The sequence below is a fragment of the Amblyraja radiata genome, chromosome 10 (assembly GCF_010909765.2).
Source record: "Amblyraja radiata isolate CabotCenter1 chromosome 10, sAmbRad1.1.pri, whole genome shotgun sequence".
In the NCBI taxonomy this organism is placed as follows: Eukaryota; Metazoa; Chordata; class Chondrichthyes; order Rajiformes; family Rajidae; genus Amblyraja; species Amblyraja radiata.
In genome coordinates this window covers 27194064-27216857 of record NC_045965.1, presented here as the reverse complement: position 1 = coordinate 27216857, position 22794 = coordinate 27194064, and the positions used below count along the sequence as shown (strand labels likewise).

Sequence of the window (22794 nt, the reverse complement as noted above, 5' to 3'; positions counted from 1 at the left end):
TAAAACAAAAGAAGGAGCAGGATTGGAGGGGAGGGATAGTGGATATGGGATGCACACTGGAGTAGAAATAAGGGAGCGAGTGGAGACGAGAAGGGGAATTTGGAGGGATGATTCTTGCTGGAGTGCCCAACCTCTTCTGGTAACGCTCCTTCAAATCTCTGTGCCTTAAAAAACGATCCCTGTCTTTGTCACATTGGTTAAGAAAAGGCTAGTTTGAACAATGATTCAATGATACTTTTATTGTCACATGTACCTAGGTACAGTGAAATGCTTTGTTTTGCATGCAACCTAGTAAAAACATACCGCAGACCTCACCTAGGCAGTATACAAGTCTCTACCTTTCTGGTGCCGACAAAATGACACAAAGTTCATCAAACAGACTTGTAGTCTGATTGCAGCTTCAAATCAGGCCCGCGTCCGCCGCACGCGGCAGCAGGCAGTCCCCGCGCCGGGACCTCGTTCCACCTCGGCAGCTTCAGAACAAGCTACAGAAGTGGTCGGTGCGTTATCAAGCTAACACTTTGCTCGCACTGCAGTTGTTTTTTGTTGTATTTTATAGGCTGTTAGCAGAAGCAATTTAATGTTAACATTGCAAAAAAAGGGCTGAAATAATATTTCATTAAGGATGGCTGTGAAAATGACAAGCATAACCAAACGGACAATCTAGGTCCAAATTTATAAGAAGCAGGGACTCGGTGATTAATATCTCAAATACTCTTCTGAGTCAGAGAATTAAATGATGTAATGGCTTTCACAACAAGATTAGTTGAAGTATCTTTCACGCACTATGTAGCTCTGTATAGCACAGGCATTGAGATTGTGCTTTATGCAGAGTGATTTCTCTGCACTGGCAGTGCCCATAATCAGTGTCAAGTGATGAAGTGTAGAGATCTTCAGAACTTGTGGAAATTACATTGACTCAGATTCAAATGTAGAGATCGTCAGTACTTGTAGAAATCACATTTGTTCACATTCACTTAAGATAGCTACCAATATTCAATGCCATGGAGCGTGCACTGCACAGTATCTAACTAGATCTTATCCTCCTAGGCAATCTATGAAGCAATGTTGAGTCTACTCTGGTGTTCGGGAGGTGGTGATGTCATTGATGACTGGTGCAGATGTGATTCTACAACCTTCAGTGTTGACGGACTCCCGAACTGTGCTCCACTGCCTCAGCCGATGTGAGTATCTATTCTTTAAGATCTTTTCCATGAATATCGCACATTTTCCGATAATATCCAATATTTCATTAATTTTGTGCAAGAGATATATTGAGGTCTCGACCTGGTGTGATGCCTCGATTATAAAGTGTAAGCCAGGAAGGATAAACACTCCAGGTCCTAATTGGTGTCCTTGTATGAGTTAAGGAGGAAATATTAAATATTTACTCAGTTGTATTAGATGTAAATGAAGAAGGAACAGAGCAGTGCTGTTGACGTTAACCTTTTTGCGTTTAGTACAGAAACCACAGTTAGCTTTCAGTTAGCTTTGTACCAGCATTTGCCAGTTTAACATATGACGCAAATAGTGCAGGGGACTAATATAGATGATATAGTGGTATGGGCGAATGCCTCAATGAGTTGGAGGACGTGCAGATCTGAAGCCTTGCTCAGCATGCTCTGAAAGCCGCAGGATATGAAGCATCTGGTTAAACTCTTGGGCAGCGGGGAAGGTGCTGGAAGGGGGAGATGGTGAAGGAGGTTGTATGATGGCAACTACAACCGGAGATGGAGAAGACACGAGGGAACCACTGCATAAACCTACCAAGGAAGCAGAGAGAGACACAAAATGCTGCAGTAACACAGCGGGTCAGGCAGTATCTTTGGAGAAAAGGAATTGGTGACATTTTGGGTCGAGAGCCTTCTTTAGACTGTGTTTGGGGAGAGGGAATCTAGAGGTATGATTGAGATAGAGGAGAGATTGAATTACTAGTAGCTGAGCTGATTCTCCCACTTTTCTACGTTGATTTTTCACTGCAAATTTTCCCTCCACAAAACAAAATCAGCAATCTCATTTCCATTATTATTTTAAAAACAAAATCCAGTTGCTCACTTACTGTGAGATTTCATCCTTCAATGGAGCCGCCCATTTTACTTCAATATTCACTGACTATGAAATATGTGGAAAGGATTTTGCTGTTGTTGTTATTAGATTTCATTTCCCCCATTGTAATTTCTTCATTACCATTTTTCTATTCTTTGCAATGTTTTTTAAGTTTCATCTTAATATATGCATCTATTTCTTTCAGTTTCTAATTAGTTTCAAAACTTAGTTCAAACGTATCCTTTCAGTGCACTCCTTCCTTTGTTTAGTTTAGTCTAATTTAGATATACAGCATGGAAACATGCCATTTGGATTACTGGCAGCAGAGCAGCTCAACGAAAACTTGAAGAGTGGAAGCAGATACGGTGAAGAAAATTATGGTGCACTGACAGAACTGACGACAAGATTTAGACAAGAAAGGGGAGTAAATAAAAATAAATTGTTCTGGCGTTGATGTTAATAGTGAAAAATAGTTTCAAAGTGCATTATTGTTAGATATATGGAAACCTAGCTCTAGCCTGTCAAGGGGTATTGAATGAAGGAAGAAAAATAATTTGGAAGAAGTTTCGACAGAGTTTGGGGAAGTTTGGGATGAATATGGTGAATGGGAATTGGTTTTGCTGTTAATCATGAAATAGGTTTTGGAGAGTTAACAAGAGGTGAATGTCAGAGATATGTGGGGAGGGGGGAAAGATTTAATAGGAACCTTAAAGGGTAACCTTTTCACGCAAAGGGTGATAGGTATATGGAACGAACTGCCGGAAGAGGTAGCTGAGGCAGGTAAGAAACATTTAGACAGGTACATGGATAGGATGGGTTTAGAGGGATATGGGTCAAAGGCAGGCAGGTGGGACCAGTGTAGATGGGACATGTTGGCCGGTATGGGCAAGTTGAGCCGAAGGGCCTGTTTCTATGCTGTAAGACTCTGTAACTCTATGAGAGATGTGGCACTGGCGTAGAAATGAAGGCTGGAGGACAGTGTTGAAGATCTCCAATTTGAGATGTTTAAGAAAGAACTGCAGATGCTGGAAAAATCAAAGGTAGACAAAAATGCTGTCGAAACGCAGCGGGTGAGGCAGCATCTATGGAGAGAAGGAATAGGCGACATTTGAGATGTTGGGAATGGAGAGTCAAAGTGGGTCAGGAAGAACTGAATGACAGGCTTGTGGGACTTAACTTACGACAATGTGGAAAAGTTTGAGCTGAAGAAAAATGAGGTTATAGGAGCTGGGCGTCAAGAAGATTTCAAACAAGTACAGATAGAAATTTTTGTCAGAAGTGAAAACATTTTGCCGAATGTTATGTTTTAACTCTGTGCACATTGAAGATTTCACTCATTAAGTCTTACCTTAACTTGATGATGAATAGATTTCAATTGGCTTGTCTCTGTCTGATTCTGATGAATGAGCATTCAATTGAGTACATGCGACTAGAGAGATTTGCTCAAATTGATTGATTGCTAGCTTTAAAAAAATAAGCAGTTATTTGAATCAGCTCACTCCTGGAGTTGGAGAAATTTATTGACATCTTATTCAGATCAGGGAGTTTATAACTTTCAAAAATATATCTAATCAGGTCAGACAACTTTGGTAAACAATAGGCAAAGAATAGAATTATTACATGGGGAATTTATTTCCAGTTTAGCATTGTATTAACAAACTAATATTTTATATTTGCTGAAGATCGAGTCAACTTTAGCAAGTACTTAAAATAATAGTGTTATTGGCAATTTGATATTGATTCTGGTGCAGTTTATCAGATTTATTTGGACATTTAAGGTTGCTTTAAGTTCACTGCAATGTTATTCTGTTGCTCCATGAAAGCAAGGGGTTTACACATGGGAAAAAATACCGAAATGAACTGAAGAGGTTTCTTTATTTTTTTGTTCATTGCATAGACTAGCTGTTCATTTACCTACTGTAAATGTATGGATAAATGAAAGTGTTTGCTCAGGGACTTTGGGAACTGGGACCTCTCCATGGCTGAGTCATACAGTCAAATCAAGAGAAGTTTTAAAAGAAATTGGCAATGCCAAAACTGAAGCTCCAAGTGCTGAGGAGAATGCAGAAGTGAACGAGAAGAGAATGAAATAATGCAATAAAACTGCAGATGCTGGTTTATACCAAAGATAGACACAAATTATTAACTAACTCGGCGGGTCAGGCAGCATCTCTGCAGACATGGATAGGTAATGTTTTGGGTCAGGACTCTTCTTCAGATTGATAAGGGTAGTGAACTGGAAGGGACATAAATACCAGGACAGATCAGGGCTGGCAACAGATGACCTCATGCAATGTTGGTTATCTGATTGTCCGATTATTGGCTAGGTACAGTGTGATCCCGAGAGGGATATATGAATGAATTTGGGAAACCTGAGTTTTGGATAATGGAGGGATCTCACTGAGAGACATGGGGAACAAAAGCATGGACTCAGAAAGAGCTATTTGAGTGGAGAACCCGAGTGGGGACAGGAGTGCATATGCACAAATGACCAAGAAGAAGAGAGACAAAACCAGTGAAAGTGGTTTCAGATAACTCATGGTATGGAGGAGTGCGCTTGCACATATTGAAGCACTGAAAGATATTTTAGACTTTGGGAAAACAAGCCCTTCGGCCCCCTGACTTCATTTGCCCCATGACCCTCTAAACCTGTTCTATCCATGTACCAATGAAAATGTTTCTTAAACGTTGCGATAGTACCTGCCTCAACCACCTCCTCTGACAGCTCGTTCCATACCACCACTCTTTGTGTGAAAAAGTTACCCAAGAGTTGTCAAGTGTTGACAGTTATCATCTGAACCATGCCTTGTTGCTTAAAGGTTGTCCAGCTCTTAAGCAGCATGCTCATAGGTAGGAACATTAAAAATATTCCCACACTCCCAAGAGTCAACTACCTGGTAATGTTCATCTGTGGCATCTTTATATCTGGAGCTGGGTTGGTATATTGCATGGTATTTTAATGGGAGAGATCTCTGGAGGATTGTGCTTTAATAATTTTATATACTTCCCAGATATGCGACTGTATTAATCACACAAAGTGCTCGGAGTAGATCTTTAATGGCTTCCTCCTGATTTATGGACTGACAGTAATTAAAATGAAAGTAGTGCCACAAAATCATTTTGTTCCACTAATATCAGCTCAGTGCAATCTTGGAACCACTTAATATTTCTTTGTTAAAATAATGATGATGACTCAAAGAAAGACTATTCAGAGAAGCACATCATTGTTTTGGTCACCTTTTAACATAGCCAGAATATTGAGGATGAATGGGAACCACCGACAAACTAAATGGTTCTAATTTGCCTCAGATTTGTTGATATTTTTGAGGCCTTCCAATTCTCTGCTCCCAAAGGCAATACAGTGGCACAGCAGTAGAGTTGCTGCCTCATTTCGCCAGAGGCCTATGTTTGATCCTGACTACAGGTTATGTCTGTACGGAGTTTGCACGTTCTCCTTGTGACCCGCATGGGTTTTTTCCGGGTGTTCCGGTTTCCTCCCACATTCCAAAGACGTACACATTTGTAGGTTAATTAGCTTCTGTAAGTTATCCCTAGTGTATAGTATACAACTAGTGTATGGGTGATCATTGGTCAATGTGGACTCGGTGGGTTGAAGGACATGTTTGCATGTTGTACCTCTAAATTAAGCAAAGCCTAACTCGATCTGACCAATCATTTCTTGACTTTATTCATCAGTCTGACCAAGGGAAAGATACATGAAGGCAAGTTTGAGATTAGTTGTTGACACCAGTCATAGCTGCTGGAATGTCAGTGGAGCAGATCGGCGAGAGCAAGCACAGATCGGCGAGACTAAACCTGATCTCCCGGTTGCTAAACACTTTAACTCCCCCTCCCATTACCAAACTGACCTTTCTGTCCAGGGCCTTCTCCATTGTTAGAGTGAGGCCCAGTGCAAATTGGAGGAACAACGCCTCATATTTCACTTGAGCAACTTACACTCCAGCGGTATGAATATTGGCTTCTATAACTTCAAGCAACCTTTGCCTTCGATTTCTCTCCATCCCTCCCCCCTTCCCAGTTCTCCAACCAGTCTGACTGTCCTTGTTTACATTTTATCTCTGTTTGCTTTGTAGTTACCTTCTCCCAGCTAACAATGATCTATTCTACATTTTCCTTAATCTCCATCCCATTTGTCTCGTTGTCACAATTTACATTTCCATATCTCTGTATCACCCTCTACCCTGATTCAGTCAAAAGAAGGGTCTCGACCCGAAACGTCACCCATTCCTTCTATCCAGAGATGCTGCCTGTCCTGCTGAGTTACTCCAGCATTTTGTGTCTATCTTCAGAATGTCAGTGGAAGTTTGAAAATATCAGTGGAAGCTTGAAAATACAGTGTCAGTGTCATTTGCTTCCCTAAGTAAGTAAATGCAATGCATAGCATGGATCTGTGTTGCACAGCTGAATAAATTCCAAGATTGTGTCTAATGTCACACCTGCCTCAATTGCTGTTGAAAATATCCTTGGTGTTCTGTGTTATTAAGGCACCAAAGGAATATAAGTTCAGAGCCTTGGTTCAGTAAAGGGAAGATGAAATAATGGAATCAGGACCAAACAAAGGCTAGGCCATTGGAAAAGCTTCATTCAGGGGAAACCAGAACACTAACCTTTAGCTGACTCCCATGATCAGTTGGACTGCTACAATGGGGCGGCACAATTGCACAGCTGGTAGAGCTGCTGCCTCACAGCGCCAGGAGCTCAGGTTCGATCCTGACCTCAGGTGCTGTCTGTGTTGTGTTTGCACGTCCTCCCTGTGACCGTGTGGGTTTCCTTTGGGTGCTCCGGTTTCCTCCTACATTGCAAAGACGTGCAGGTTTTCTAGGTTAATTGGCCTAAATTGCCCCATGTGTGTAGGGGGTGGATGAGAAATTGGCATAACATAGAACTTGTGTGAACCGATGTTCGGCATGTACTCGGTGGGCCAACGTGCCTGTTTCCACACTGTATCTCTACATACAAAATCTTGAGAACATGAGGAGAGAATTGGAATGAAAGAAGGGGGAGGTCACAATTTGGCCACTTCAAAGTGAGACTCATAGAATTAATGCCGTTATGAAGTGCATCTTCTGGAGATTCTCTACTGAGAAATGTGAATATGTACCAAAGATGTTTGCTAAAACAAAAATTACCTGTGCTGAACAATAAATGAACGCACGCGGAAAGATTAGAAATTAAGTGTGTTCTGAGGGATTAAAGGATATCAGAAATAGTTTCATTTAAGAAGGGTCCAGACCCGAAACGTCACCCATACTTTTTCTCCAGAGATACTTCCTGACCCGTTGAGTTACTCCAGCAATTTGTGTCTATCTTCGTCTACTCAAAGATTATTTGCTATCAAACAAGTCTATTTTCTTGATTTAATTATCCTTGAAAGTGTAGATTGTTTGGTAGGTTTGATGTTCCTGTGTCAGGGTTCATAAATATCTGAAAATGTATCATTATATTGTAATATCAGCAACTGGTTATTTGCATAACTACACATGCACCAAGCACACAATAAATATGACGTTTTCATTGTGGGTGAGTGATATTTAAATTAATTACCATACATAATTCTCAGTGTGGACAATTGTTTTAGAATGGCACTACTGGTGTATTTTTAACAAAGATAAAGATGGATCTCTGGTCTGTGCTTCCTGTGCTTCCAGATCCATTACCGCATGGTCTCAGCTTCATGTATTCCTCCTGCCTGAAATCCTTATCTGTTTTGTCCTTGTACATATGATTCATTTTCCTCAGTAAAGCATTCCATGCCCCTGTATTTCTGATATAAAGAAATCTCTCCAAAACTTCAGGTCAAGAGGTCAAGAGTGATTAATTATTATATGTTCCGGGACCGGAACAATAAAATTCTTACTTGCTGCAGCTTTACAGGCACATGAAACGTAAGAGCATAACAAATAAATGTACAATAAGCAATAATACAATAAACATTTCGGTTATGTAGAAACAAAGAACTGCAAATCTGATTTATTAAAATGGACACAGAGCTGGAGTAACTCAACAGGTCCCGCAGCATCTCTGGCGAATATGGATAGGTGACGTTTTCGGTCGGGACCCTTCTCCAGACTCATTTTAGAGGAGGAAAGATAGCCGAAAGGGAGGAGGGGCAAAACAAAACCTGATAGGCAATGAGTCTGAGGAAGGGTCTCGACCTGAAACATCACCCGTTCCTTCTTTACAGAGATGCTGCCTGTCCAGCTGAGTTACTCCATCATTTTGTGTCTACCTGACAGGTAATAAGTGAATCTAGGCAAGGATTTTTTTAAATGATAGGCAGGTGGTTGAAAAAACAAAAAAGTGAGACAAAAGGATTAAAAGAGTTGCAAGTTTAATTAAAAGGATTAAAAGAGAGAAGCCAGACAAATGAATATAGGTGGAGAGGGAGAGGAGAAATAGGTGCGAGTCCAGATGGGGCACAGAAGAGGGGGGCGTGGGGGAGAAAGGGGAGAGGGAGGTGGGAGATTAGAGGCTATTCAAAGTTGAAAATACCCAAGTGGAATATAAGGTGCTGTTTGCTTGGGGCCTCACTCTGGCAATGGACGAGGCCCAGGACAGGAAGGTGAGTATGAGAATGGGAAGTTGACTTAATTATCAGTTAATAATAGGTAGCTGGAAAATAATAATGTAAGCCAAAGTATCTATTGCATCCTTCCACAATGCTTCTACAAAGTCATAGTTCAGTGCTAAGATAGGGTTGTGCTGTGTGGTCCAAGAGCCTGATGATTAACGAGAAGAAACTGTTCTTGACCCTGGAGGTCATAGTTCTCAAGCTCCTGTACATTCTTCCTGATTGTGGCAGCAAGATGAGAGTGTGGTGTGGGTCTTTGTTGCTATTAGCTGTAGATCCCCCCCCAATGGAGAAGATGTTAATACTCATAACAGACCAGGCATGTAACATTTCTATTGCAATTTGACCATCAATTTTATACTGCAATTCTTTGTCACTGACATTCACTCAGAAAATTCCTTCATCCTTTTACAATGCTCAGTTTATTTTGAGACATGACGTCCCTAGGTACGGTTCCACTGTCCTAATTCCATCCATGCACCACATTATTTGATCCCGACTATCATCCTGATGGATTAGCGCAGCATATTGTTTCTGGGTTAATGGTCCAGGAATGTAGGAATTACTTGAAAGTAGAGAAATCAACATTCATATCGCTGGGTTATAAACTGTCCAAGCGAAATACGAGGTACTGTTCCTCCAACTTGCATGTGACCTCACTCTGATAGTGTAGGAGGCCCAGAACAGAGAGGTAGGTGATGCTCTGCACTGAGACCCCTCTTCAGTGGACCTTAACTTTAGTTCTCCTGACCTACTGAGTTACTCCAGCCCTTTGTGCCCATTTGTGCATCAAGCATATTGCCTTGAAGATATTGATCCTAACCCCTTTGATCTTTATATCCCATCTTATTTCTAAAAAACTAGGACAATTGTATGTTTTCATCTGTCTATCTGCAATCTCAATTTGAAGGGATATAAGATTTTAGGTCCCTTCATCACTCTATATGTTTGTTGTTAATTATTTTACCTCATTCCACACTTTCTCAAAAAGTAGCTCCTTACACTTCCATCTGAAATTGTAAGAATCATCTGACCTTATCCTGGTGCCTTTCCTGTCCTTATGATGCTTTCTACGTCCTCCCCACTTTTTGCAAATTAGACTTACTCTTGTGCCATTGACATATTCCATTACCATGCTCTTTTTCCCAAATCTAAACTCTAATATACCAGGTGGGCTGGAGTACTGGAGTAACTCAGCGGGTCCATCAGCATCTCTGGAGAACTATGGCTAGGTGACGTTTCAGGTCGGGTCCCTTCATCTGAATGAGGGTTCCAACATGAAACGTCACCTCTCCATGTTCTCCAGAGATGCTGACTAACCCATTGAGTTACTTCAGCATTTTGTGTCCTTTTGAGTAAACCAGCACCTGCAGATCTTTGCTTCTATAACTATGAGGAGCGGCGCAGCAGTAAAGTTGCTGCCTTACAGCGCCAGAGACCTGGGTGCAATCCTGACTACGGGTGCTGTCTGTACAGAGCTCATATGTTCTCCCTGTGAAGGCTTAGGTTTTCTCCAGGTGCTCTGGTTTCCTTCCAAACTCCAAATACGTCCAGGTTTGTAGGTTAATTGGCTTTGGTAAGTTGTCCCTTGTGTGGGTCAGTGTACGGGGTGATCGCTGGCCAGCGCAGCCTTGGTGGGCCTAAGGGCTTGTTTCCACACTGTGTCTCTAAAGTCTAAAATAAAAGATGTAGCGGGTGAGTTTTCAATCTCAATCCTGCACCTTTGTAGTCATCATTAATGGGACGAGTTGTTGTTGCAAATTCCAGGAAATTAACTGAATTTAACTTCCATGGTGGGATTAGAACTCATATCTCTGAGTTGATCGTTCATGCCTCTGGAATACTCGTCAGGGATATTATCTGCTGTTCCACCACTACACCCTGTACATGCAAAACAGCAGAGTCTGGGTGGATAGCTGTTCTCTACGGAAACATTGCCCGCATTGCGATTCATTCCTGCCCAATTTAGATACATACCAAGGGTAAAATATACACCCACCCGACCCCAGCTTCTACCATTGATCCAACTCGCTGAGTTTTCTCATAAAATATGTCTCTAAACAGTCCCTTTGGGAAGGACTTTATCCAACACCAACTGAAAATCTATGTGCACATTCACAATATTCCCTTTATCTATCCAATTAGTCACTTTTTCAATAACATTTTTTTTTATTATTGGACATATTGGCTGTTCTTAATTAGCCCATCCATCTTTAAATGCTCACTAATGTATTCTTGCTTCCTGGATTCTCAGCACATGACCAACTTCTCTAACTGATCTTTTCCACATTTCTACCCCCTACCACTATCAGTCTGAAGTAGGGTCTGAAAACGTTGCCTGACCATTTCCTCCATAGATGTTCCCTGACTCGCTGAGTTACTGCAAGTGTATTTTCTGTTCCTCCAACAACCAGTGATGGTTTTCATCAGGATTCATTGATTCTCCCACTTTAATTTCTGCTCAGTTTTCAGTGCTGATGTTCATTTTCATCTGAATATGCACATTTATTTTTTTCAGTTTCTAATTAGTTTCAAAACTTTGTGCAAATCTATCCTTTCAATGCACTCCTTCCTTTGTCTAATTTAGTTTAGTTTAGTTTAGATATACAATGTGGAAACAGGCCCTATGGCCCACCCTTCACCAGCTCTATCCTACACATGAGGGACAATTTCCAGAAACTAATTAAACTACAAACCTGCACGACTTTGGGATGTGGGAGAAAACCCAAGCACCTGGAGAAAACCCACACAGTCACAGGGAGAATGTACAAACTCTATACGGACAGCACCCGTAGTCAGGATCGAACCCGGGTCTCTGGTGCTGCGCCACTGTGCTGCCCAAAGATAGTAAGGTTACATTGCATTTCTTAACTGAAGGCTCACAGTTAATGTTCAATTCCTTATTTGCTAACTTTTCTTCTCGTCTCATTTCTTCTCTCACTGAACTTTCCCCTTTTCCAATCTAACATCCCTATCTTTCAGATCTTCATTATCGTTTTCTATTATCTCCTGCCCCCAGGTTCATTATCATTGTTTCCTCGTCTGCCTCCTGCTCCCACATCAGTTATTAGTTTTATCTCCCACTGCTAAATAAAGTAAAACATGTTTCTCAGTTGGTTAAGAAAAATACTCATATTAGTGTACTTTCCAGGACAGCGCAAATAATAAGGAGGAAAATGTAATCTCTAATTAGTCTTCGTAATTAGTCTAATGCTAATTCTGTGGTTTATGATTTAGAAGCATTGGTTCTTCTGGAGGAACTCAGCAGCATCTGGGGAGAGAAACGGACAGGCGACATTTTGGGTCATGACCTTCAGACTCAAGAATCAGGAGTATTTAATTGTCATATGTACTGAAACCGGAACAATGACAATTTGCTACTTGCAGCAAAATAACAGGCATGTGTACAAAGTACTCGTAGATAGCATGATAAACAAACAAAATTTAAATTAAAATCCCCATACTAATGCAAAAAGCCTGAAGTCTTCAATGTAACCAAAACAATTCATAGTTTAGTGTTTTGCAATGTTCAAGAGCTTGATGGTTGTTGGGATGAAGCTGTTCTTGAAACTGGACATCACGGTTTTCAGACCTCTTCCTGATGATAGGAATGAAATCAGAGCATGGTCAGGGTGGTGTTCTTTGATGATGCTGGCTGCCTTTTTGAGGCAGTGCCTTCTATTGATCCCTTCGATGGTTGGATGTTTTGTAGCTGTGATGGGCCAGGTGGTGTTCATCACTTTTGTAATCTTCATTCCTGGGTGTTCGAGTTGCCGAACCAGGCCGTGGTGTAACCGGACTGATGGAGTCGAGGAGAGAAAGCTGGTAGGGAAAGGTGAGGCAGAGTGTGGGGCAAGAACTGGAAGCTGACAGGGATGTAAAACTACTAAAGCTGGATTTAGATAATAAACTGATCATAATTTTTCAAAAAAACAATTGTGAGGAAGCAAAAAAAAAAAAAAAAAAAAGTTTCCCCCCTCCCCACTTGTACTTTCAGTATGAAAAGGGTTCCGACCTGAAACGTCTCCTGTTCTTTTTCTCCAGAGATGTTGCCTGACCCGTTGAGTTACTCTGGCATTTTGTGTCTATCTTCAAAAAAAAAAGAATGTTTATTTCAGATTTCTTGAGTTTGAGTTTAGTTTATTGCCACATGTATCAAGGTACAGTGAAAAGCTTTTGCTGTGTGCTAACTAGTCAGTGGAAAGAGAATACATGATTACAATTGAGCCATCCACAGTGTACAGATACATGATAAAGGCAATAACATGACTAACGTTTAGTGCAAGATAAAGCCACTAATGTATGATCAAAGATAGTTAACAGGTACCTGATAAATCTTTTCATCGATACATTTTCAATGTATTTCTTTTCTTTCTACAGTCTGAGGCTGTCACCTGCACATGAGCCAAGCAGCTCGCTGGTGGTTTTGGAGTGGGACCATACCGAGCCTGCCATTGGGGTGAAGATTGTAGATTACCTGATCAGTTTGGAAAGGGTCACCATCACAGATCGAGCAGAGATGTCCAAGGTTGAGGCAGGTGAGTAAGAATCAGGTTATGCCTGAGGTAGATGAATGGCTAGCCTTGCCCGAGATTGGCCACAGATCTGTGGAGTTGAAGATGCAATTATTTGTGGTTGGACAACTTAAATTAAAAGTGTTCCCCTGAATAATTGATAAATAATGCTTCAATGCCCAATCTTTACAAGTAAAGGGGTGACATGGTGGTGCAGCGGTAGAGTTGCTGCCTTACAACGCCAGAGACCCGGGTTCAATCCTGACTGCGGGTGCTGTCTGTACAGAGTTTGTACATTCTCCACGTGGCCTGCATGGATTTTCTCTGAGTGCGCCAGTTTCCTCTCGCACTCCAAAGATGTATAGGTTTGTAGGTTAATTGGCTTGGTACTGTAATGCTAGTGTGCGGGGATCACTTGTTGGTGCAGAATCGGTGGGTCAAAGGGCCTGTTTCCATGCTGTATCTCTACACTACATTAAACTAAATGCGTTATTAGTAACAGAGGTGACATAATGCCATGGAGCAAAAATGGTTTAAAGATTTCTTCAGAAACACCATATGACAATATGGTCTTAAAATTAAGAGGCAAGCATAATTCCTCAGGCATTAGAAGTGGCACTGATTGTCCTAATTTAAATTAAATCAGTTTTGGCCGCAGTTCTTGTAATAAAGCATAAGAAATGTAAGCTGGAGAAAGTCATAGGAGCTTTCGAACTTGCTCCCGCATTCATTCACATCGTAGCTGCAACTTTACCACACCCACTAATTCATCCAATTTCTATATTTTCTGAATCATTGTTTAATTTAGTTTAGAGATACAGCATGGAAACAGGCCCTTCGGCCCACTGAGTCTGCGCCGACCAGAGATCCCCATATATTAACACTATCCTACACACGCTGGGGACAATTTACAATTTTACCGAGCCAATTGGCCTACAAACCTGTAGTGTGGATTGTGAGAGGGAACTGGAGCACTCGGAGAAAACCCACATGGTCACAGGGAGAATGTACAAACTCCATTCAGAGAGCACCCATAGTCAGGATCGAACCCGGATCTCTGGTGCTGTAAGGAAGCAACAGTGCCACTGCGCCACCATACTGCACTTAATGTCTTAAAGTCTATTAGTGGATATCTAAACACGAAGGATCCATACTTTCAGAGGTGTAGAATTCCAAAGATTAATTTTGTCTTAGTCCTAAATGGTTGATCCTTCATCCTGACATCACATCCTGTTGCTTCAGACTCTCCTTCTTAAGGTAAAAGCTTCAGGCAATCACCCTGTTCATGATTCTTGGTAAGCTATGTTCAGCATTTGACTAGAACGCTTTCTCAGAACATTTTCATTTTGCAATAGGATTAATACCATTGACCGTGCTGGAGATGATGCACTTACGGTTTCAAAAATGTGTTTTAAAATAAATCTGTATTTGTTTAATTGTTGCTGCTGTTGTTTCTTCCATGCTTTGAGAAATTAGAGATCTTATACTGAAACGGAATCTAACTGGTAACGACCTAATGATTCACAATGATGGTTGAGGCTGAATAACCATGGTTTTGTACACATGAATCCAATGTTGGAGCAGAATTTTGGCTTACACGTATTCAGTAAACTCCCTATGGAATGTTGTCCCAAGTCAGAACTGGACCTATATGTTTTAAGTATTTTGGTTATCCTAAAATTAAAAATATATATATATTTCAAATTGTTTAATTGTTAATAATATTATAATGTTTCAGATAGTGTGGTAAAGAAGGCATATACAGTATGCTTGCCTTCATTGGCCGAGGCATTGAGTATGAGAATCAGAAATTTATGATGCAACATTTAGAACTTTGGTTAGGTGAAATTGGAGTATTTTGTGCAGTTTTGGTTTCCCCATTATTAAAAGGATGCTTTGGAAAGGGTGCGGAGGAAGGGGCCCGACGTTCTGGCAGGCAGGTTTGCTAAGGCTACACGTGTGGGTTTGAACTAAATAGTGGGGGGGAAGGAAAGTTTGAGAAGGGATAAGAGAGTAAGGTCAGGGCCAATTGCGAGCGGTGCGAGAGGTGAGGTGAATACCGAGGTCAAAGTGTTGTACATGAATGCGCAAAGTATTTCGACAAAGTCCCACATAAGAGATTAGTATACAAACTTAAAGCACACGGTATTGGGGGTTCAGTATTGATGTGGATAGAGAACTGGCTGGCAGACAGGAAGCAAAGAGTAGGAGTAAACGGGTCCTTTTCAGAATGGCAGGCAGTGACTAGTGGGGTACCGCAAGGCTCAGTGCTGGGACCCCAGCTATTTACAATATATATTAATGATCTGGATGAGGGAATTGAATGCAACATCTCCAAGTTTGCGGATGACACGAAGCTGGGGGGCAGTGTTAGCTGTGAGGAGGATGCTAGGAGGCTGCAAGGTGACTTGGATAGGTTGGGTGAGTTATCAAATGCATGGCAGATGCAGTATAGTGTGGATAAATGTGAGGTTATCCACTTTTGTGGCAAAAACAGGAAAGTAGACTATTATCTGAATGGTGGCCGATTAGGAAAAGGGGAGATGCAACGAGACCTGGGTGTCATGGTACACCAGTCATTGAAAGTAGGAATGCAGGTGCAGCAGGCAGTGAAGAAAGCAAATGGTATGTTAGAATTCATAGCAAAAGGATTTGAGTATAAGAGCAGGGAGGTTCTACTGCAGTTGTACAGGGTCTTGGTGAGACCACACCTGGAGTATTGCGTACAGTTTTGGTCTCCTAATCTGAGGAAAGACATGCTTGCCATAGAGGGAGTACAGAGAAGGTTCACCAGACTGATTCCTGGGATGACAGGACTTTCGTATGAAGAAAGACTGGATAGACTCGGCTTGTACAAGCTAGAATTTAGAAGATTGAGGGGGGATCTTATAGAAACTTACAAAATTCTTAAGGGGTTTGACAGGCTAGATGCTAGGAAGATTATTCCCGATGTTGGGGAAGTCCAGAACTAGGGGTCACAGTTTAAGGATAAGAGGGAAGTCTTTTAGGACCGAGATGAGAAAATCATTTTTTACACTGAGAGTGGTGAATCTGTGGAATTATCTGCCACAGAAGGTAGTTGAGGCCAGTTCATTGGCTATATTTAAGAGGGAGTTAGATGTGGCCCTTGTGGCTAAAGGGATCAGGGGGTATGGAGAGAAGGCAGGGATGGGATACTGAGTTGGATGATCAGCCATGATCATATCGAATGGCGGTGCAGGCTCGAAGGGCCGAATGGCCTACTCCTGCACCTATTTTCTATATTTCTATGTTTCTATAAGAAATAAAGTGGACGAGCTTGAGGTTCAGTTAGAAATTGGCAAGTATGATTTTGGGGGAATTACAGAGACATGGCTGCAAGAGGGTCAGGGCTGGGAACTGAATATTCAAGGTTATACATCCTATTGAAAAGACAGACAGGTGGGCAGAGGGGGTGGGGTAGCTCTGTTGGTGAGGAATTAAATTCAGTCCCTTGCAAGGCGTGACATTGAAACAGGAGATGTGACGTCACTATGGATAGAACTAAGGAATTGTAAGGGTAAAAAGGCCCTAATGCGACATCTGCAGGCCCCCAAACAGTAGCCTGGATACAAGGTGAAAGTTGAATCGGGAGTTAAAATTGGCATTTAGTAAAGGTAATGCTACGGTTGTTATAGGAGATTTCAACATGCAGGTAAACTGGGAAAATCAGGTTGGTACTGGACCCCAAGAAAGGGAGTTTGTGGAGTGCCTCCATGATGGATTCTTAGTGCAGCTTGTATTGGAGCCTACCAGGGAGAAGGCAATTCTGGTTTTAGTGTTATGTAATGAACCGGATTTGATAAAAATAACTTGAGGTTAAGGAGCCATTAGGAGGTTAGAAATTCCAAAATAAACCAAGAATATATCATGAGTTGTAAATATCACAGCAGCTTGTCCTGCATCAGCCATATTGAGGAAATGGCCAATAAATCACACAGGAGAGTTAGATATAGGTCTTAGTGCAAACAGAATCAAGGGATATGTGGAGAAAGCAGGAATGGGGTACTGATTTTGGATGATCAGCCATGATCACATTGAATGACGGTGCAGGCTCGAAGGGCTAAATGGTCTAATTGTCTACTCCTGCACCTATTTTCTGTTTCTGTGTAAATGCCTCTACTTCCTTAGAATGCTTAGGAAATTCGGCATGTCCCCAACAACTCACACCAACTTCAGAAGATGCGCCGTATAAAGCATTTTATCGGGATACATTGAGAAACCACAGCATGGTTTGGGAACAGCACCATCTGAAACCGCAGGAAATTGCAGACATAGACCAGACCATCACATAAACCAACCTCCTTCCATTGACTCCATCTACACATCACACTGCTTCGGCAAGGCCACCAGCTTAATCAAGGACAATTCTCACCGCTGTTACTCGCTCTTGTCCGCCCTCCCATCAGGCAAGAGGTACAGATGTGTGAAAACACATACCTCCAGATTCAGGGACAGTTTCTTCTCAGCTGTTATCAGGCAACTGAACCATCCTACCACCAACTAGAGAGCGGTCCTGACCTACCATCTACTTCATGGAAGACCCTCAGACATTAACTAACCTTTATACCGTTTATTTTGTATCTGCACACTGTGGACGGCTTGATTGTAATCATGTATAGTTTTTTCGCTGACTGGATAGCATGCAACAAAAAAGGTTTTCACTGTACCTCGGTACACGTGCCAATAATAAACTAAACAAAACTAAACATTTGAGTTGTCACAAAGTGCTGGAGTAACTCAGTGGGTCAGGCAGCATCTCTGGAGAAAAAGCAAATGTGATGTTTCGGGTTGGGACTCTTCTTCAGAATTTTGGATTTATCACTGTTTCTTAAGAGAGGAAAGTTTATGCCTCAAAACAGGAAGCTGAAAGGTAAGTTGCGGTGAATCACTGGAACAACAAGCAATGGGATGAAAGTTAAGGCTGTAACCCAGGTTCTTTCTGCATTGCCTTCTCCCTTCCTCCTCTGGTGCATCCAATGAATATTGTAGCCTGATCCTCTGGAGTTATAACATGCAAACCTACACATGCAATTTGCTACCTGATGAATTCTTGGTCTCAGTAATTGACATCCCTCCAAGCAGGAGACATTTGAAATTGAAATCTGTGCAGTAGTCATCTTTGATCATCTGCCTGTGACTTCCTGAAACTTACTGTTGAGATTAATTGGCTGATTGAGAAAAGAAGATTGCACAGACCTCGGTTGTTACATTTTTGCATCAAAAAATCGGAAGGAAAGTAATTACTTCATAAGAACCTTGTCCCTTTTTTCCCTGATTTTTGCCTTTTTCTTTTTTCAAGCTTGATATTCTTTCCTACACACAGTTGTTTTATCCTTGTTTCTCTCATTTTTAATACCTCTTCGTGTTTTCTTTCTTTCCTTCCTTTTCTTAATTGTCTGTTTTCAATTCATTTCCTTCCCTTCCTCATCATTTCCTTTTCCTTTACTCTCCCTTCCACTATTCTTAATTTATTTTTCTCGCCTCTCTCCAACTTCAGTATGACCTTAACCTTTCCCTGTGTTTGTTCCCATCCCTTTGTTCTCACCCCACCTGTTTCCTCTCTCCTTGTCCTGAGTCCCCTCTCTTCTATCCCTTTTCCCTCCCATGTCGGTCACCTCTCTCCTGTGTCTGTCTCCTCTCACCCACCTGTTCTCTCTCCTTCCTGCGTCAGTGACCCCACTCCCCCTTCTGCCTGCATCCTCTCTCTCTCTGTCCTCTCTCCCTGTGTCTATCCTCTCTCCCCTGTGTCTGTACCCTCTCCTCCAAGTCTGCTCCTTATCTCCCTGTGTCTGAGTCCACCTTCCCCTTATGTCTTTCCCCTTTCCTTTTGTGTAGGAATCCCTCTCCCCATGTCTGTCTGCTCTCCCTGTGTTTATCCCTTTGTCTGCTGTGTATGTATCCCCCCCCTCCCCCATGCCTGTCCCCCTTCCCTCATGTCTGCCTCCTCTCCCTCCTTGTCTTCCTTCTCAATTATGACTGAGACCCCTCTCCCCTGTATCTGTCACCTCTTCCCTATGTCTGTCCCTTCTTCCCTGTGTCTATTGTGGGCCTGTGTTCCCTCTCCCCTCTGTCCCTGTCCCCTCCGTCTTTCTTCCTCTGCCCTCTCATTCATCTCTTTTCCAACACAACCAGTGATTTTTTTTTCTGCACTACCTTGTGTAAAACAAATTTTAAAATGCTTTACTTAGTTGTACTGACATCACTCTCTTCAAATTCAAGACTCACTCAAAGGAAAATTAAATCAAAAACAAACTTTAGCAGCTTATTGTGCCTTGGAACGCTTAACAATTGGTACCAGTTGTACTTGTTAAATAAATTAAAAGGATTCAGCGTATTCAATAAAGAAGTATCTTCGATTGTAATCACTTTAGGGACATTTTTGTCCTCATGGTGAAGTTGTGTTTCGATGCAGAAGATTCAAGAATAAATTATAACTAGCATTGATCATGTTTTAATGAGTAATTGGGCATTTTTTAAGTGTGAATTTTAATTATTTCTAAATTGGTCATTAGTAACCTCCCCAGGGTGAATAAAGAATGATTTCTGCTATCCCATGGCTCAGTTCTGTAATATTTATAACCCATTCAGAGTCTAAGCTATATTTCAACAAAGCTTGCTTGCAATCCTGATTTACATCCAGCACACGTTGAAAGGTGAGCTCGCATGAAATTAATCGGGATAGACTCGTTCCAGTTGCTTGTGCACACGGACTAAGCCCAAAGAAAGATAGTTGGGGGAGGAGCAATTAAGTTCAGAAAATATTCACTGGGAACGGATGGAATAGAACCACAATATTGCTTGCAGTAAAAGGAAAAAGTGAAAGGAGGATGTAAAACAGGCACAAGATACTGGGGGGGGGGGAGAGACAATTAATGATTTATCAACAACATAGAAACATAGAAACATAGAAATTAGGTGCAGGAGTAGGCCATTCGGCCCTTCGAGCCTGCACCGCCATTCAATATGATCATGGCTGATCATCCAACTCAGTATCCCGTACCTGCCTTCTCTCCATACCCTCTGATCCCCTTAGCCACAAGGGCCACATCTAACTCCCTCTTAAATATAGCCAATGAACTGGCCTCGACTACCCTCTGTGGCAGGGAGTTCCAGAGATTCACCACTCTCTGTGTGAAAAAAGTTCTTCTCATCTCGGTTTTAAAGGATTTCCCCCTTATCCTTAAGCTGTGACCCCTTGTCCTGGACTTCCCCAACATCGGGAGCAATCTTCCTGCATCTAGCCTGTCCAACCCCTTAAGAATTTTGTAAGTTTCTATAAGATCCCCTCTCAATCTCCTAAATTCTAGAGAGTATAAACCAAGTCTATCCAGTCTTTCTTCATAAGACAGTCCTGACATCCCAGGAATCAGTCTGGTGAACCTTCTCTGCACTCCCTCTATGGCAATAATGTCCTTCCTCAGATTTGGAGACCAAAACTGTACGCAATACTCCAGGTGTGGTCTCACCAAGACCCTGTACAACTGCAGTAGAACCTCCCTGCTCCTATACTCAAATCCTTTTGCTATGAAAGCTAACATACCATTTGCTTTCTTCACTGCCTGCTGCACCTGCATGCCCACTTTCAATGACTGGTGTACCATGACACCCAGGTCTCGCTGCATCTCCCCTTTTCCTAGTCGGCCACCATTTAGATAATAGTCTGCTTTCCCGTTTTTGCCACCAAAATGGATAACCTCACATTTATCCACATTATACTGCATCTGCCAAACATTTGCCCACTCACCCACCCTATCCAAGTCATCTTGCAGTCTCCTAGCATCCTCCTCACAGCTAACACTGCCCCCCAGCTTAGTGTCATCCGCAAACTTGGAGATATTGCCTTCAATTCCCTCATCCAGATCATTAATATATATTGTAAATAGCTGGGGTCCCAGCACTGAGCCTTGCGGTACCCCACTAGTCACTGCCTGCCATTGTGAAAAGGACCCGTTTACTCCTACTCTTTGCATCGGGGAAAACAACAACAGGTATTTACCAGCCTTGGTAACATAGTGCACGAATAGGCCCTTTGGCTTCCAACGTCCTTGCTGAATATGATATCAATATATTAGGGTGGCACAGTTGGGCAGCGGTAGAATTGCTGCCTTACAGTGTTCCCGTGTTCGATCCTGACTACAGATGCTGTCTACACGGAGTTTGGACATTCTCCCTGCGACCGTGTGGGGTTTCTCCAGGTGCTCGTGTTTCCTTCCACATTCCAAGTTTGTAGGTTAATTGGCTTCTGTGAATTGTGTGTAGAATGTAAAACTGGGATAACATTGAACAAGTGTAAGGATAATCGCTGGTTGGCGTTAACTCGGTGAGCCGAAGGGTCTGTTTCCATACTGTATTTCTAAAAGTAAATAAACTAGCCTCATCTGCCTGCACACGATGCAGATTCTCTGATTGCATATCCGCATGGGTATTACTGAAGGTATTCATGGAGAATTTCTTAAAGCTGTCTGATGTGGGTACAATTACCAGTTGTAATTAGTACAATTACCATTAGAATTAATTGGCTGTATTGGTGGATGGGAAAGATTTAAATGGGTATCGGATTTAAACGGATCAGTCATTAAGGGCTCCGGTCGAATGGGTTTCGTGTCGGCTTCCAGGTAAGTCCCCCGTTCAAGGTCACTCACGTTATTTAGTTTTTTTTTTTTTGTTTTTTTTTTCTCTCTCTCTCTCTCTCTCTCTCTCTCTCTCTCTCTCTCTCTCTCTCTCTCTCTCTCTTTCTCTCTCTCCCTCTCTCCCTCTCTCCCTCTCTCCCTCTCTCCCCTCTCAAAGATTCAAGCGGGTATCAGACGCTATTTAAGGGCTCAATCGGCCCGCTCGTGGGGCCAGTCATCGCCGGCGTGGCTTCAAATCAAACTGCTGCATCAAGGTGATCGAGGCTCCCGATGTTGAAGCCCCCGCCGGCCGATTTTAAGCTGCGCCGGGCGATGAAAGGTCCCACGAAAGGACCAATTCAAGCCCCACGATTCGGGGCGGACGAAGCTGCTGTTGCTGGAGTTCGGAGTCGGTCACCAACCAGGTCAGATCCCGATGTTACTGTCCGCAGGGCCCACGGCTGAAGCCTCGCGTGTGTGTGTGCGCATGCACCTGCGCGCGGCCACCAAGAAATTGTGACCCCCCCAAATTTTGTCCCCCCATGTCTTGATAGCTATTTCCGTGCCTGCATATCGATGTGCCTATCTAAAAGCTACTTAAACACCTCTAATGTATCTAACTCCACCACCAACCCTGGCAGCGGGTTTCAGGCACCTACTACCCCCTGTATGAAACTTGCCCCATGCATGTCCTTTACACATTGTCCCTGTTACCTTAAGGATATACCCTCGAGTCTTTGACACTTCCAATCTGGGAAAAAGGTTGTAACTATCTATGCTACCTATGCCTCTCAATTTTATATATCAGGTCTCCCCTCATCAACATATGGGTGGACAAAGACCAGAGATGGAAAGAGGACAAAAGACTAAGCTAAAGAAGGAAGAGGAGGAAGGGTTCAATAGTAGTGGGAGAGAAAGCTGGAAAAGAGATGGGGATGGGACAGGGCCTGACAAGCAAAGACATCTGAAATAGGATAGTATTTCAGTCCGAAGGTACACAAAATTGCTGGGG

General features: G+C 42.3%; 1 protein-coding gene across 1 annotated transcript in view; it reads left to right on the top strand.

Moving 5' to 3' along the window:
• Positions 1-22794, top strand: part of astn1 (astrotactin 1) — a 1835284-nt gene that overhangs the window by 1715568 nt on the left and 96922 nt on the right. The window contains exons 18-19 of the mRNA XM_033028426.1: positions 1051-1184; positions 13019-13176. Coding sequence (XP_032884317.1) covers positions 1051-1184; positions 13019-13176 — 292 coding nt within the window. The remainder of the gene's footprint in view (positions 1-1050; positions 1185-13018; positions 13177-22794) is intronic.